At 39.4% G+C, this 14,230-nt stretch overlaps 1 protein-coding gene across 13 annotated transcripts in view; it reads left to right on the top strand.

Annotated features, from left to right (window-relative positions):
* Positions 1-12,191, top strand: part of kcnma1a (potassium large conductance calcium-activated channel, subfamily M, alpha member 1a) — a 151,503-nt gene extending 139,312 nt beyond the window's left edge. For 9 of the 13 annotated variants that reach the window (XM_085296696.1, XM_085296691.1, XM_085296695.1 and 6 more), the window contains 5 exons: positions 804-998; positions 1,460-1,578; positions 2,302-2,526; positions 3,606-3,634; positions 7,749-12,191. In XM_085296696.1, the coding sequence (XP_085152822.1) occupies positions 804-998; positions 1,460-1,578; positions 2,302-2,526; positions 3,606-3,634; positions 7,749-7,900 (720 nt within the window). In that variant the 3' untranslated portion in view covers positions 7,901-12,191. The remainder of the gene's footprint in view (positions 1-803; positions 999-1,459; positions 1,579-2,301; positions 2,527-3,605; positions 3,635-7,748) is intronic. The other 4 variants (XM_085296698.1, XM_085296697.1, XM_085296694.1 and 1 more) reach the window with 2 other exon arrangements.
* The last annotated feature ends 2,039 nt before the right edge of the window (positions 12,192-14,230 follow it).

Below are 14,230 nucleotides of genomic sequence, written 5' to 3'. Positions count from 1 at the left end.
CGCAGTCAAATTGTTGTTTCGGAAGTCAAAGCAGACCTTGTGGGGTGCGTAGAGGAAAGAATTATGTTTTGTGGAAGTACTAGTGTTTTATTTAATGCAATGATCCCACATGTACTATGGTTAGCAAAATGTCCTTGACCATGTAGCTCTAAAATTTGATAGATTTATGTATCTTGAATTTTATGTATATTTTAGTGCAACCTAATGCAACATTTCTCATACTGAATACTTAAAGGGCTGGTTCACCAACTAACCCCCCCAAAAAAGCCAAAAAAGCATGTTTGCACTTATATCTAGTTGTATTTATTCATGTATATGGTTCTGTTTTCAAAGTCAGTTTTTAAAAAAATATTTTAATGTATTCATCTTGGTGAATGGCGCATGAAAAGAAAGATTTTAAAATATCTTTTTTTTTTAAAGCAAATATTCACTATTGCATAAAAAGATCAGCATTTAAAAAAATTTATATTTTATAAGAAACGGGCACAGTGAAAAATGTCAGTGTTGAGATCTGTGGGTTATTGACCATAACAGCAAAGTGGTTTCTACAAAGATGTGTTTCTGTTGACTTTTCAAATAAATTCATTTATTATCAGAAACCTAAAGATTAATAACTTCAGTAAATAAAGTCCAAACTACCTACAGTGAAATATCACAAGAGGTAAGGAAGAAAATATGTTTTCAATAACTAATGAGTAGTGAGAGGTAGTAAGGTCTAAGCACTTTTTACTTATGTCTGCTACAGCTCTACTGGTGACTCTAATGACATCTGCTTATACATATACCTTTTTTTCTCTGTCCAGACATACTTTAATGATAATATCCTCACGCTGATTCGAACGCTGGTAACAGGGGGAGCCACGCCAGAGCTGGAGGGTCTGCTGGCTGAAGAGAATGCTCTCAGAGGAGGCTACAGCACACCGCAAACTCTGGCCAACAGAGACAGGTGTCGCGTCGCCCAGCTAGCCCTCTACGACGGGCCATTTGCTGACTTAGGGGTAAGTGGATGTTTAAGTGCAGATGACACATTTTGCCACTACCCAGCAGCACACATCTGCCCACCTCTGCTGCTCCCGGGCCTTAATCTGATGTGAAGAACAGTGATTGTGCAAAGCAAGCCTTAGTGGGTGGAAAGGGAAGATCGCTTTGAAGAGAACAATGAACCAACATGGTGTTGGTTCTAATTGGTTCCAACCTTGTTTTTAACAGGTTTTCTTAATCTTGTGAACTATGAGTAATGAAGTTTTCTTTGTTTTGTTTTTTTCTTGGATGAACTCTGGCATAATTTTACAACACTGCCAGTTTTTATTGCAGTCTCCTCTGCCAAAAGTTGGTGTTTACTGGCAAGCAAAAGACTGGTACAGAGCGCATGAATCTCACAACTTAACAATTCCATTTATTGTCCTAACCTGACTGACCTAACACACAATCATGGTTTCTTTGTTCTGTTGTTCACCAGGATGGCGGCTGCTACGGAGATTTATTCTGCAAAGCACTGAAGACATACAACATGCTGTGTTTCGGAATCTACAGATTAAGAGATGCACATCTCGGTGCACCAAGCCAATGTACAAAACGGTATGATACAAGCTTTTGCTCATTGACAAAATGAATATCTTGATGTAATAGAATGAATGATTACGCTTGTAGACTCCAGAGTACTGTTGTATACAGAGGCATTTGTATTAAACTCAGTGACTACAAGGTGTTCAGGTCTTGTGACTGCATAGCAAGCCCAAATCATCACCACTCCACCACCGTGCTTGACAGTTCGTCGATGTCTTTGTGCTCATATTCTGGTATCCTGCATCCCTTCCAAATGAGCCATTTTTATTCAGTCTTTTTCTAATTGTGCAGTCATGAACTTTAACATTTAAAACACTAGCTAGAGCCTGTAGAGTCTGAGATGTAGCTCTTGGGTTTTATGCAATTTTATGTCAGAGTTTCTCTGATCGTTTTCTCTGATCTTGGGGTGAATTTGCTGGGAGCTCCACTCCTGGGAAGATTGTGCTATTGTGTTAACATTTACCTGAATGCTCCAGACTGCAAACTGCCAAAACCCATGCTTTTACAGAGTTGATCACGCTTGCTGATTTTCAGTTGCATTTGATTAGAAGCGCCTGGCTGCTACTTATTAATTTAATCCCTCTAGAAAAGGTAAGGGTGTACTTAGAGGCCTGTGGAAACTTTATTTTTAACATGACTTTTATGTTTAATTTTTAAATGTTGCAGTAAATGCTTTGCCGCTCTTTCATTGATGTATCTGAGTCTTATCGTCTGTAACATGTGTTTTCCGGCTAGGTATGTGATCACAAACCCTCCATACGAATTTGAACTGGTGCCCACCGACCTGATCTTCTGCCTAATGCAGTTCGACCACAACGCCGGCCAGTCCCGGACAAGTTTGTCCCACTCTTCCCACTCCTCCCATTCCTCCAGCAAAAAGAGCTCATCCGTGCACTCCATCCCCCCATCGAACCGGCAGAACCGCAGCAGCAAGACCCGGGAGTCCCGCGAAAAACAGAAGTACGCATACGCACATGTCCTGCAATCTGCCTGATTAGTGTTTTATACCCAACCTGTACAGTATGCTATAGGTGTGTGCGTGCGTGTGTGTGTGTTTGTGTGTGTAGACGGTGATGACACATGCACTGATGATTACTGTGTATTATGTGTTTGTGCTTTGCGTCCATGCCCTGTGTTTGTGTGTTTTGTTCATAATCATCTGCATGTGGTCTTCACTCTGACATCACTGCAGTCATAACATGGCATAAGCAAAATGGTAAACTCACTTTGTGGAGAACTGGGTTCATTTATTTGCCTCAAAGACTCGAGCCTCTTTTGTAAACAGTAAGGCCATTTGTTTGGATTAAACGGCCATTGTGGTTGGAAAGAAGATTACAGTAAAAAGCCCCAACCACAACTCACTTTCAATATGTTGTTTGGTCTACCTGTTGTATTTGTCTTAATAGTTAGTTGTTTTGTGTTTATCTTGTAGTATTTGTGGAGTAAGTAACTGTTATGTGTTGGATATTTGTGCACATGATCAGCACACCTGGATCATGGATGTAACGTACTGTGATTTGGCTACTGTAGCTGATATTTATTATTAAGTTGACATTACAGATACTCATAAGATCATCCCTCATTAGCAGTGTTGATATTTTGTTAATCATGGTGCATCTGTACTGCTTTATTGCATGTCCATGTTGGTAGCCCTTTTGAGCAGGCTATTATTTCCTGTACTTTATTATTCACTTATAAGATTATTTTCAAATTTGGTGAAATATTTTTGACAATACTTGGTGTTTATTCCATATTTTCTCCCAAAAATGAGCGTAATTTTCTTTTGACTTGGGAGAATAAAGTCATTTTTGAAGCGTGACATATTCTAAAAGCATGCAGATTTGTTACAATCGTACTCCAGAGCTGTTAAGGAGTAAAGGAAAAGTCCTGAATACATCTTGAAACGTAGATGTATTATATCAACCGAATGCTGTAATGACAACATGTACGCATAAGATAGACTGGTAGCCATTTGTTAGTTGTGTATTAACTGTAAATACGCCTCACTTACAGTAGATTACTTACCTCTCTTTCTGAAGTGCAACAAGGATGAATAGAATGGGCCAAGGTATGCAAGTTAACGATTCTGCATGACTTAGCAACCTTTTTACCTGGGGTTCTGATCATAACTATGTCCTCTGTGGATATTGTTATGATGAGGGGAGTTTGTTTTATTTCTTACGTTCTTCAGACGTTAAGTAAACCATGCCTCAGTTTAAGTTTTGCTTTCATCTGGAAAGCAAAATGTCTGCTGCTGCTCCTGCCTCCCTGCCATGATCAGGACCATTTCCACACTGCATGAGGTTGAGACAACCCCTACACCCTACCACCCCACCCCACCCCACCCTGCCCCACCCTGCCCTCCCCCTCCTTTGTGCCTCTACCTCAGTTATTTATTTCATGATATGATTTTTTTCCCTCTCTCCTACAGACAAAATCATCTTCCACATTTTTTTCTCATTATCTATCATGCCTTCTTACGGTTTATTTGAACTTGAGATGGTTTGCATTGTGTGAGAGGTCTGTGTGTTTGCGCATCTTCCCTCCTATTGAATGCTATGAGACGACTGTAGCAGACTTTCAGATGTAAAATTTATCCTCTCATTTAGCACAGCAACTATGTTATTATAACAGCATCAGCATGTACCGCAGAGCAACTACGTGTTGTAATACTGTACATACATGTACCATAGCTCACATGTAGGTCAGACTGATTCAAATCCCCCTGATGCAGCCAAATTGCTTACTTCTTCACAGAACTTTAAGAAAGTGTGTCCAGCCCTGTGCCATCGGTCACACTGCAAAAGTGGGAGGTGTGACCAATTTAGAGTTTAAATTGAAGGGGGAATATGAGTCTGTAAGTCTCCTCCTTGTAACCCTGCACGCCTGATATGGTGGTTTGAGGCTACATCACTAAGTTCACCGTATCAGCAGTAGACTCCGGAGAGAGATGGCAGACATCTTGCTTCACCTCAGGCACAATTCTACACATCAAATGTCTTTGCTGTAACACACAGCCCTGCAGCCTCAAGCTTGCTGACACACACACACACTCAAGCCCACACAAATGAATCTCTGCACATGCAGTCCTGCATGTAGACGAGCACTTTCACACACGCACACACACACGCACGGATGCGTGCACAGGGTGTGCTCCACATCGCAAAGTTAAAATTTGATATTACAACTTCACCCAAAAGGAAGTGACATCTTGAATGGCGTTGCAGTCGCCTGTGAAGTGCTGGGAGTGAGTTTACAAACTTCTGACAGCTGGCATACACACTTCCCTTTCCTCAGAAACACTGCTCTCATAGCCTACTTAAACATGAAGAGATTCTCTCCTAGATGACACATCCAACCCTCTCAAATCTCCTTCCTGCTCTCATGCTGACAGTGATTTTAAGAGCTCACTCCGAAATGCGACTGTTTAGGGTATGGTGCACTTTTTAAAATTATTAGCTAAACAACCAGATCACCCAAATCGCAAAAGACACATTTTCTATAATTCCACTATCGGTAAATGGTCCTACAAAAAGTTCTGGTTTTATTGCATGGTATCTATTTCTTTGATTTCTGCGACCATCCAAATACAACACAAGTGAATAGAATTTCACAGCACTAACAATTTAGAGTTTACCACAAAAGGCACATTTTCCTGTCGATATTTGAAAAGATTAATTAAATTCAGTGTTCACAAGTACAAAGTACTGGTTCAGTTGTGGATCATCCTCTGGTTACCTGTTATTCTGTCAATCCTAATCCACTATTATTTGTTTGTTTTTCCAGAGGAGATGAGCTATTTATTTGGTTTTCGTTTAGTTGGAGTAATTCAGGTTTATTGTGTGTGCTGAAAATGTTCAGATGCTGCATCTGAAAAGCACAGACAGTGGGACCTCTCTGGATAATAACAGTTTAATAACAGAACCCCAGTTTTACCAAACAAGAAATACTGCATCCCTGCTCACAGCTAGGACCTTTTACCTCTTTTCCACCAATGTAGTGCTGGTGCAGAACCAGTCCTCTCCTTTACCTTTTGAAATCCTGCTCAATTTTTAAGTGGCTTAATGGTAGAACATGGCATAGCTTCAAGTAGCAAACGCTTGGGTAACATCCATTTGAAAAAAGCTTTAATAGATGGCTGCCCCTCCCTGAGCCTGGTTCTGTCTGAGGTTTCTTCCTGTTAAAAAGGGAGTTTTTCCTTCCCACTGTTGCCAAAGTGCTTGCTCATAGGAGGTCATATTATTGTTGGATTTTTCTCTGTATGTATCATTGTAGGGTCTACCTTACAATATAAAGCGCCTTGAGGTGACTGTTGTTGTGATTTGGCGCTGTATAAAGAAAATTAAACTGAATTGAATTGAAAATTGAATTAATAAGAAAAATCTGCAAACTGTATCTATGATTCGGTGAGATGCTTTTGCTTCACTGATGTTTGCTTCACTGATGTTTGATGGTTCCATCTTATATACCAGCACATTTGTGCACACATGTGCTTATGCCACTTTTTACATGAAAAAGCAATGAACCAGTTCAAGGGGACATGCTCATCAGCTAGCAACTTGTCATTCACAAGTTAGCCCATTTCTCAGTCAGGTCCTTGCACATTGCATTCAGTTTCACTACATGAAGAACAGGTTTCATAAGGGGACTAATTTAATCATTGTGTTAAATCTCAGTGCTAAAATCTGTCTTTTAAACTATGATCAGTAGGGTTAGGGTTGGTACCTTTTATACTATTATCATGAGTGTGGCCAATCTTTGATGAGCAAGCTGTGTAGCAGAAAAACAGAATGCAAAAATTTAAAAAAGCAAAAAACAAATAACCGGTTAAATATTTTAAAAATAATTTTCTTTGGTTTCTTTTTGTTTTCTAAACTTGATTTCACGCTTAAAAAAAATCGGGACACAGACTTACTAAAAGCTATGTTGCATTCCCTCTTCTTTTAATACTCTAATCCTTCATTTTTCTGGGTGTGAACTGAGGAGATTCTGCTGCTTTCAAGGCAAAATGTTTCCTCATTTTTGCTTATATTGAATTTCAGCTTTTAAATAATTCATCATAATCCACTATTGTTGTTAAGGGAAATTATCAAATATTTTCAATGGGTGATGGGACAGGCCGACAGGAAGGCCAGTTTAGTACAGATGGAGAGATGCTTTTTTGTTCCCTTCCGAACTTTTTTCTTAGCACCAGCACTTAATATTTTGTCTTTATTACTTTTATGTAAATAATGTTTAAATGACTTGCAAATTTATGTATATATTATTTATAGTGTGTGTATATATTTTACACACCATATTTCTTAGAATGGTAAATGAGCCCCTGTAAAAATGTGTCAAATGTGTATTCTTGTAAATGGCAATGCATCTACATAGTTTTAATGATAATACCAAGATTTCTAAATCTATTGCTATACTTTAATATTGTAAAGGCTTGATATTTAAATTCACCCAGATTTTTTTTCCTTTAATTGAAAAAAAAAAAAAAAGTCCCACATTTGCTTCCACTCACACTGCCCTTGGCAATTTGAGGGTATTTATGTTGAATTTGAATCCACCCGTTCCACATCTTGAGTCTGGCTGGTCAGAGGAATACACTCATTGGAGGTTTTATACAGACTATTTCTTTGCTATAAAGAGATTCTTAAAAAAATAGTCTTTATTTAGACTAATTTTTAAGAATTGACAACACAGAGTCAACTGACATTGACTCTGTATTGTGGTGACAGCAGAAATCTCTGGAATGGATGTCTCAAAATCTGGAAATAAAACCAAAACTATCCAAAAACAGGAGAAATGGTTTAAAAACAAACAAACATTGTTTTCTGTTTTGTAATTTGGGTGAGCAGATCCTGAAATATGCTTTAGTATGTACTGTATAGCATACTAGTCTGTTCTTCTTTTTTCTTTTGTCTTATCAGTCTTCCCACAATTAATTAGAAATCTGATATAACATACCCACATAAATACAAAGTCAGTTATGGACAATGCCACCATATCAACTTCAGATTGTCTCAGGTCACCAGAAACCAAACTGAAAGTGGACCTTGCGTACGACAAAGAATGCCATGCAAATCTTAATCTCACTTAAACTGAGGCAGTATGGTTGTAACTAAACCAGCATTGCATACTTTTTCTAACTAAACCCTTGTTTTCTTCCTCTCTCACGTTTTCCCCTTTAGAAAAGAAATGGTTTACAGATGAACCAGAAAATGCCTACCCAAGGAACATTCAGATCAAGCCCATGAGCACTCACATGGCCAACCAAGTCAACCAATACAAATCCACTAGTAGTCTGATTCCACCAATCAGAGAAGTTGAAGATGAATGCTGAACACCAGGCTTTCTTGCTGACTCACCAGACATCTGTACGCTCTTTACGAAAGAGATTGGAAGAGATCACCAAAGGAGGGATGATGATGATGATGATGATGATGACAGAGGTGGTGAAGATTGACACATTTCTCCTCACTCATTCTTCTAATTGAGGGTTGGACAGGAACCCAGACTGGGAAGGGACCTCCTATGTGTATATGTTTAATGTTACTTCCATGCTCTTGGACATTTGTTTTATTTATTTATGTGTCCATAGAAATGTACATAATGACAATCAAATAAGGATTGTACAGCTCCTTCCCTCTAGCACTTTTTGGAATTATTTTGAGAGTTGATGGGAAAAAAAAAGAAAGAAGAGTACTTCCTGTAATTCTTTGCAATAGTTCACCTCTTCATGTGACCAGACTCCATGGCTGAAGTGACTGGTTATTGGAGGATGAGGGTTGCAGCGATAAACTGATCATATCATCTCCCAAAGATTAACTCAGTTGCGTCAAACCGGCTGGGTTCATCGCCGTCATATCTCCCGTCTGCTTCTGTTCTATTTGCACTAAAACTGAACAAGTTTCTTTCCACAGAACAACTGGAAACATCAACACCCCCCACCTCCCCACGCCACCTCTGAGTAAAGAGTCATTGAGGAGATGACGGAGGAAGGGCTGCTCGGCTTTGGAGGCATACTAATTTTGTTCTCAGTTTGTTACTCATCGTGTCATTGCTTTAAGGTTTTGCTGTTTCACCTTGACTCGCCATGTAGAGTGAGATCAATCCAGGCCTGAAAACAAAAAACAAAAAATAAAGGATATCAAATATTGCAAATTGGTAATCTAAAAACTCAAGACAATGGTGCAGTGTTGGTGCATGCTGGCTGGAAGGAGAGCCCGAGTCTTCTGCTGATATGTCAGATACCTGTGCTTGAGCCCAGTAGATATCGCGGTTAATCAGCCTGAATACATGAAAAGGATAAAAAAAAACAACAACAAAAACCTGTTCTGTCCTTCATGCATTCAGGTTTATGTATAAACTGTGTGTATGTGTGTGTCGTATTACAGCCACTTGTCCTTCTGATGCTGCACTGTCACTCCCCACCAACACTGATTTGTATGTGATGAAGTACCTTTGAGGGAACAGCATGTTTGAAAAGAAAAAAAAAGAGTCATAATAGACACAAACAGTAGTAGATCATAAATCACTTGGATATTCTAACAAAGGCATTGAGTTGCATCCAAAACCAAACCAAAATAGCCAACTATGATTGAGCGTATCTAACATGAACAGCAGCTGCATGGCGTTATAACTGTAACAGCACTGGGACCACTCAGCAAAGTGGTGTATTGCCTGTAACATAAAGTTAATATATGAGGAAAGAAATGCCACATATTGCGTAATAGTGGGCATCAGTGGGTCCTCCTTTGATCGGAGCAACTGCCTGGCACGGGGTTGGCACAGAGGCAGTAAAGAGCTTGGATGTTCTCTGTTGCCAGCCCAGATGTCGCACGCCAAGCTGCTGTGTTCAGTCCTCGAACACGAGGAAATGCTCAAGCATAGTTGGTGGAAATGCAACAAATGCCACAGGCATAAGGACAAGGAAGTGGAACGTGCTCGGGTGCAACATGAGTGTATTTTCTGTATGCTAACGCGCCTATATATCCAAATGAGGCTGCTGCATGGATGGAGGATTGACCCGGTAGCCTCGTACTCCTAATGGTCAACCTTGTCCAAGAAAAAAAAAAGTAGTGGGATTTATACATTTCAGCATAATTATTTTATATCCATAAACATAATCAATTTGTACTTATTTTTCTAGTCAAGAGCAAAGTTAAAAGTACTTTAGGAGAAGACTGAATTGATATATTTAATTACAACTACATATCAAAAGATTTTATGTTGGACTGTCACTTTGTCACGTATACTAAAACAAATGATTATTTTTTTAATCACCCTAGCCCCTCTCTGACAGACTGCATCACTCTGGAGCTAACATAGCTTAGACTAGCTTGCATTGTGAAAACATCTTCAGCTTGGCAGCTCAGCTCTGTTGAGTGCTTGTAGAAATAAATTTAGGCTAATCGGAAGCCTCCTTTGGTTGCACAGATGCAGTGTCTACTAAATAATGTGTCTACTACTAAGCGTCCCTTGCTGAGAACATGCATAAAGGGAAGAAAGGCGTAAAGGAGTTGTGTTTTGGGGGAGAGGGTAAATGTACTTAACTAAGCAGTGGATTAGAATGGTTAATAATGACGGGATGAATAGAAAGTTTCTCCCACTGTGTGCAGACCAGAACCGAACGACCTTTATTAGATGACTGTGACCTAAATTAGGTCCCTAGCATGGAGTAGGAGTATGTACACTACCACAAAGTGTGCTGGTATTTTCCACAGAATATGACCGGGAGACGCTGTTTGTTTATTGCAGCGATCCTGCTCTATAGATTGTAAAGAGAACGTCATTCTGAAAATAGAAAACAATTTTGGAAAATGGAAAAGATGATACTGTGCTAAATATGTTTGTGTAAACTCAACCCATGATATAGATGACATTTCTTTCTCAATCAAAATGATCTGAGCCTCAGTGTCCGTCTTTTGGGTGTGGTACAACTATGCTGAAGCCTCATACACATTGTCCTGAAGTGAACTTTTGAACTGTGATTACATCGTTGTCACACATTGTAGCAAATAGGTTTCTTTTTGGAAAAATATGTGAGTAAAATGTACGTATAATTGGGTTGTTAACGCCATACTTTCTAGCCTGAACTTTAAGGAATTAATATTTGGTAACATCGGTCGCTCACTCTACATAAAAATCGACAAACTGATTGTTCTGTTGAGAAAAAAAAAAAAGATGAATATGTATCTCAAAAAAATAAAAGATCTTGGTTTATTGTAGGAATGCGGAGACTATTCAAGTACTGTATGTGGCACATGGATAGGTTAGGCAGAATTTGATCAGCCATCACGAAGATGAAAGGTAGCACCAATTCAGCAATTATCGAAAGACAGGACATCCTTCGTTTTCCTGTTTCTATTACTTTGCTTTGTATCAGGGTTTACATTCCATTTTGTCAGCTCATCATTATCTATCACAAACTGTCACAACTGCTTCTTATTTGTTTACAGAATATTTTTGAGGCACTTAAACATAGCAAAGTGGTACATGCTGCAAACCGGCATAAACTCGAAAAGTAATGCACCATTTACTTTCATTATACTTGATTACTGTGCTTTTTTTTTTTTTTTTTTAGACCTGAACCCTCATTGCACAACTCATTCAGGCTGGCATTACTCACAACACTGGACTGAGATGTCTCTCCTTCCTACATCTTTTCAGATGTTCTTTGCATTGTATACCTCTAAAGTTTTTGGAGTGTTTTTTTTTTAAGTGCCATGAAGAGTTCAGTTGAGCAGGCATCCTTCAGTCATTCAGGGACACAGGCTTCCTTTAAGGGAGTCCACGTGTTTTCCACTGTGAGAATAAAGTCTTGTACTGACATGGAGAACATCCAAGCCATCAATGCCTCCATGCCAGTATAGTGCCAGGCAGTGCAGGAGGTCAAGAGGAGGGCCCATATTAAGTCCCACTAAAGCGAAAAGTGGCATACAGGAGGCCCGAGGGGCTGATGGGGCAGATGGATACAAGCTTCAGTCAATAAATCACACGTCCTATCTGCCACATGCTTTGTTAAAGGTTAGCAGGTTGTGTCATACAGTGTAATGAGATATGGATGACTGAAAGATGCACAGATGTGTTGTTATCCACTGAACAAATCAAAAGACTGACGCGTCATATGTTACTGTTACAGTATGTTGCATTAATTTTGTTAATCTATTTTTTTGCTGTAAAGGATGGAAATAGAAACTTATTTGCTGGGAAATGTACTAGATATATAATAGAACATAAAATACTTATGGGGATAGGAGGTGGGTCTCAAGTCTTAATAATACATGAAAACTGCATTCAGCATTTTCTTTTAAAGAAAACTTGCTTTTTTTGGCTGCCTATCAGTTCAGGAAGAATTCAAGATATTGCTCTTGTTTATCACAGATAGGATTTCTTAGTACATCATCATTGCAGCAAACGGAAGTTTGACACAGCAGTCTAATTAGTTTGGATGCGTTCAAGATGTGATGGATAAATGGATTATTTGATGGTGCTGAGTTGATCTACCTGACTCTGTCAAATATAATCTGCTGATAAATATACTGTCTTGTACAAAAAAAATGTACATAGATTGTACATGGTTTCTTTTTGTATTTTTTCTCAAATTAAAATGGATGTATTTGTGTTCTAAACCTGGACATTCTCCTAATTGTTTAGAAAAATTCCAGCTACAAACAGCAGTTCTCAGTTATGAACTATACAATTATATATTTGGAATGACCATAAATAGAAAGTGATACAGTACATACACAACTATTACATGTAGTTTATACTTGTAAACAATGTCCATACGTTAAATAATGTTATACACTTGCGAACACTTTATTAGGTACACCTTGGTAGTGCTCGGCCACCTTTTGCCTTCAGTACTGTTTTAACTCTTCATAGCATAGATTTAGATCCTATGTGAACTGTAGCCTCAATTTCCTGTTCTTAGTTAACAAGAGTGGTACCCATTGTTGTCTTCTGCTAGTGGAGCCCATCTGCTTCAGGGTTCAACATGTTGAGCATTTGGAGACACTCTTCTCCATAGCTTGGTTGCTGTGTGTGGGTATTTGAGATACTGTTGCCTTCCTATCAGTTTGAAGCAGTCCGGACATTTTTCTCTGACCTTCTCTGACAAGGCATTTTCTTCCAGAGAACTGCTGCTTGGACCATTCTCAGATGTGGTTATTTGGGAAATTCCCAGTAGCTCAAGAGTTTCTGAAATATTCAAAATAGCACTAACAACCGTATTGTGTTCAAAGTCACTTAAATCACCTGTTTGTCCCCATTCTGATGCCCGGTTTGAACTTCAACAAGTCATCTTGACCATGTGTAGATCCACAGGTTCAATTTGATTGTCTGATTAAATTCTGTGTTAACAAGCAGTTAAACCAGTTTGTCAGGTGTACCTAACAAAGGAGCTGGTGAGTTTATTTTAGTAGCAGGCTCAGAAACTCAGCTAGCCTGCTTCATCGGGTCTGTGTTTGGGTGTTTTGATCTGATTTAAGCAATAATTGACAGATAACATAAGCAAACATCCCTCTAATTTTTTACCATATATTAATTAATCTTTGGCTCTTTTCCACAATGTGTCTTTTGCTTCTCCTCCTTTAGTCTGGTTCTGCTGGAAGTTTCTTCCTGTTACCACCGTCACTAAGCATTTGCTCATCAGCATCTGATTGTTGGGGCTTTCTGTCTGTTACTGCAGAGTCTTTACCTTACATTATAAAGCTTCTGGAGGTGATTGAAAGTGCTTTCTATTAGATACACCGAAATCTCGTATTTGTCTGATAGGTGTCCATTCTGTGCAGTGTTTGCACAACTCTGTTTGCAAATGAAAAAAATGCTCAGACCAAACCAACATCACTCCAGCCAACAACATGGAGCGTTCATGTTCGTGCACAACATCAAATATGACCACCATCAGTCTACCCACATGCCAAATTATCTCTCTAAACATGTACAGTACAGTTGAAAAAGACCCAGCCCCTGACCTTGACCATGAACAGGAGACACCTGAGATGAATACAAACTGTATTTTACCAATCCTCACCCTGCCGAGGGGTCGGTGACCCTGCCGTCCAAGTCCCACCACCAATCGCGTATCCTCTGAGTCTGGCATTAGTCTTGATTTACGTTTACTGACACGCTATTAGCTGCTCCATCACTTTCACCTGTCACACTGTCAATCAATGAGGATCCACACAGTGATGGGTGGGAATAGCATTCTGTCCACAGTAGCTCGTATATCTCCGCCAGGACAGTGACAGTGGATGAGTAAAGGACATCATACCAGGTATCTCGCTGTGCTGTCATGTCAGCGCTGTGGATGTGCGCCACATCAGGATGTGTAGCATCTTAATGTGGATTTGGCTTGCAGATACAGTTATTATAGAAGCGACTGATTTATTGAGGGAGTAATCCTCTTTCTCGCTGTTAGAGCTACGACATGTCAAAGCGAAGCCCGCACCTTGACGAGCATGTCATTAAACAGCGCTAACGTTGGAGGATTTTTAACCTTTCTGTAATGCAGTAATTTTCCAACTCCAATAATCTGTTTAGATATACACTGCAGTGAACACTGTGCTGCCCGTGTCAAGGGTACGGAGATATCTCCCGAGAATCCTTCAAACATCACGAGCAGCACCAATTCTGAGGTGTTATGATGTGTCAGGATGACTTCTCA

The sequence above is a fragment of the Mchenga conophoros genome, linkage group LG13 (assembly GCF_057382185.1).
Source record: "Mchenga conophoros isolate Kocher_MC1m ecotype Shallow Benthic linkage group LG13, M_conophoros_male_GT1.1, whole genome shotgun sequence".
Taxonomy (NCBI): domain Eukaryota; kingdom Metazoa; phylum Chordata; class Actinopteri; order Cichliformes; family Cichlidae; genus Mchenga; species Mchenga conophoros.
Note: the sequence above shows the minus strand (reverse complement) of the source record. Positions and strands in the feature narration are given on the sequence as shown.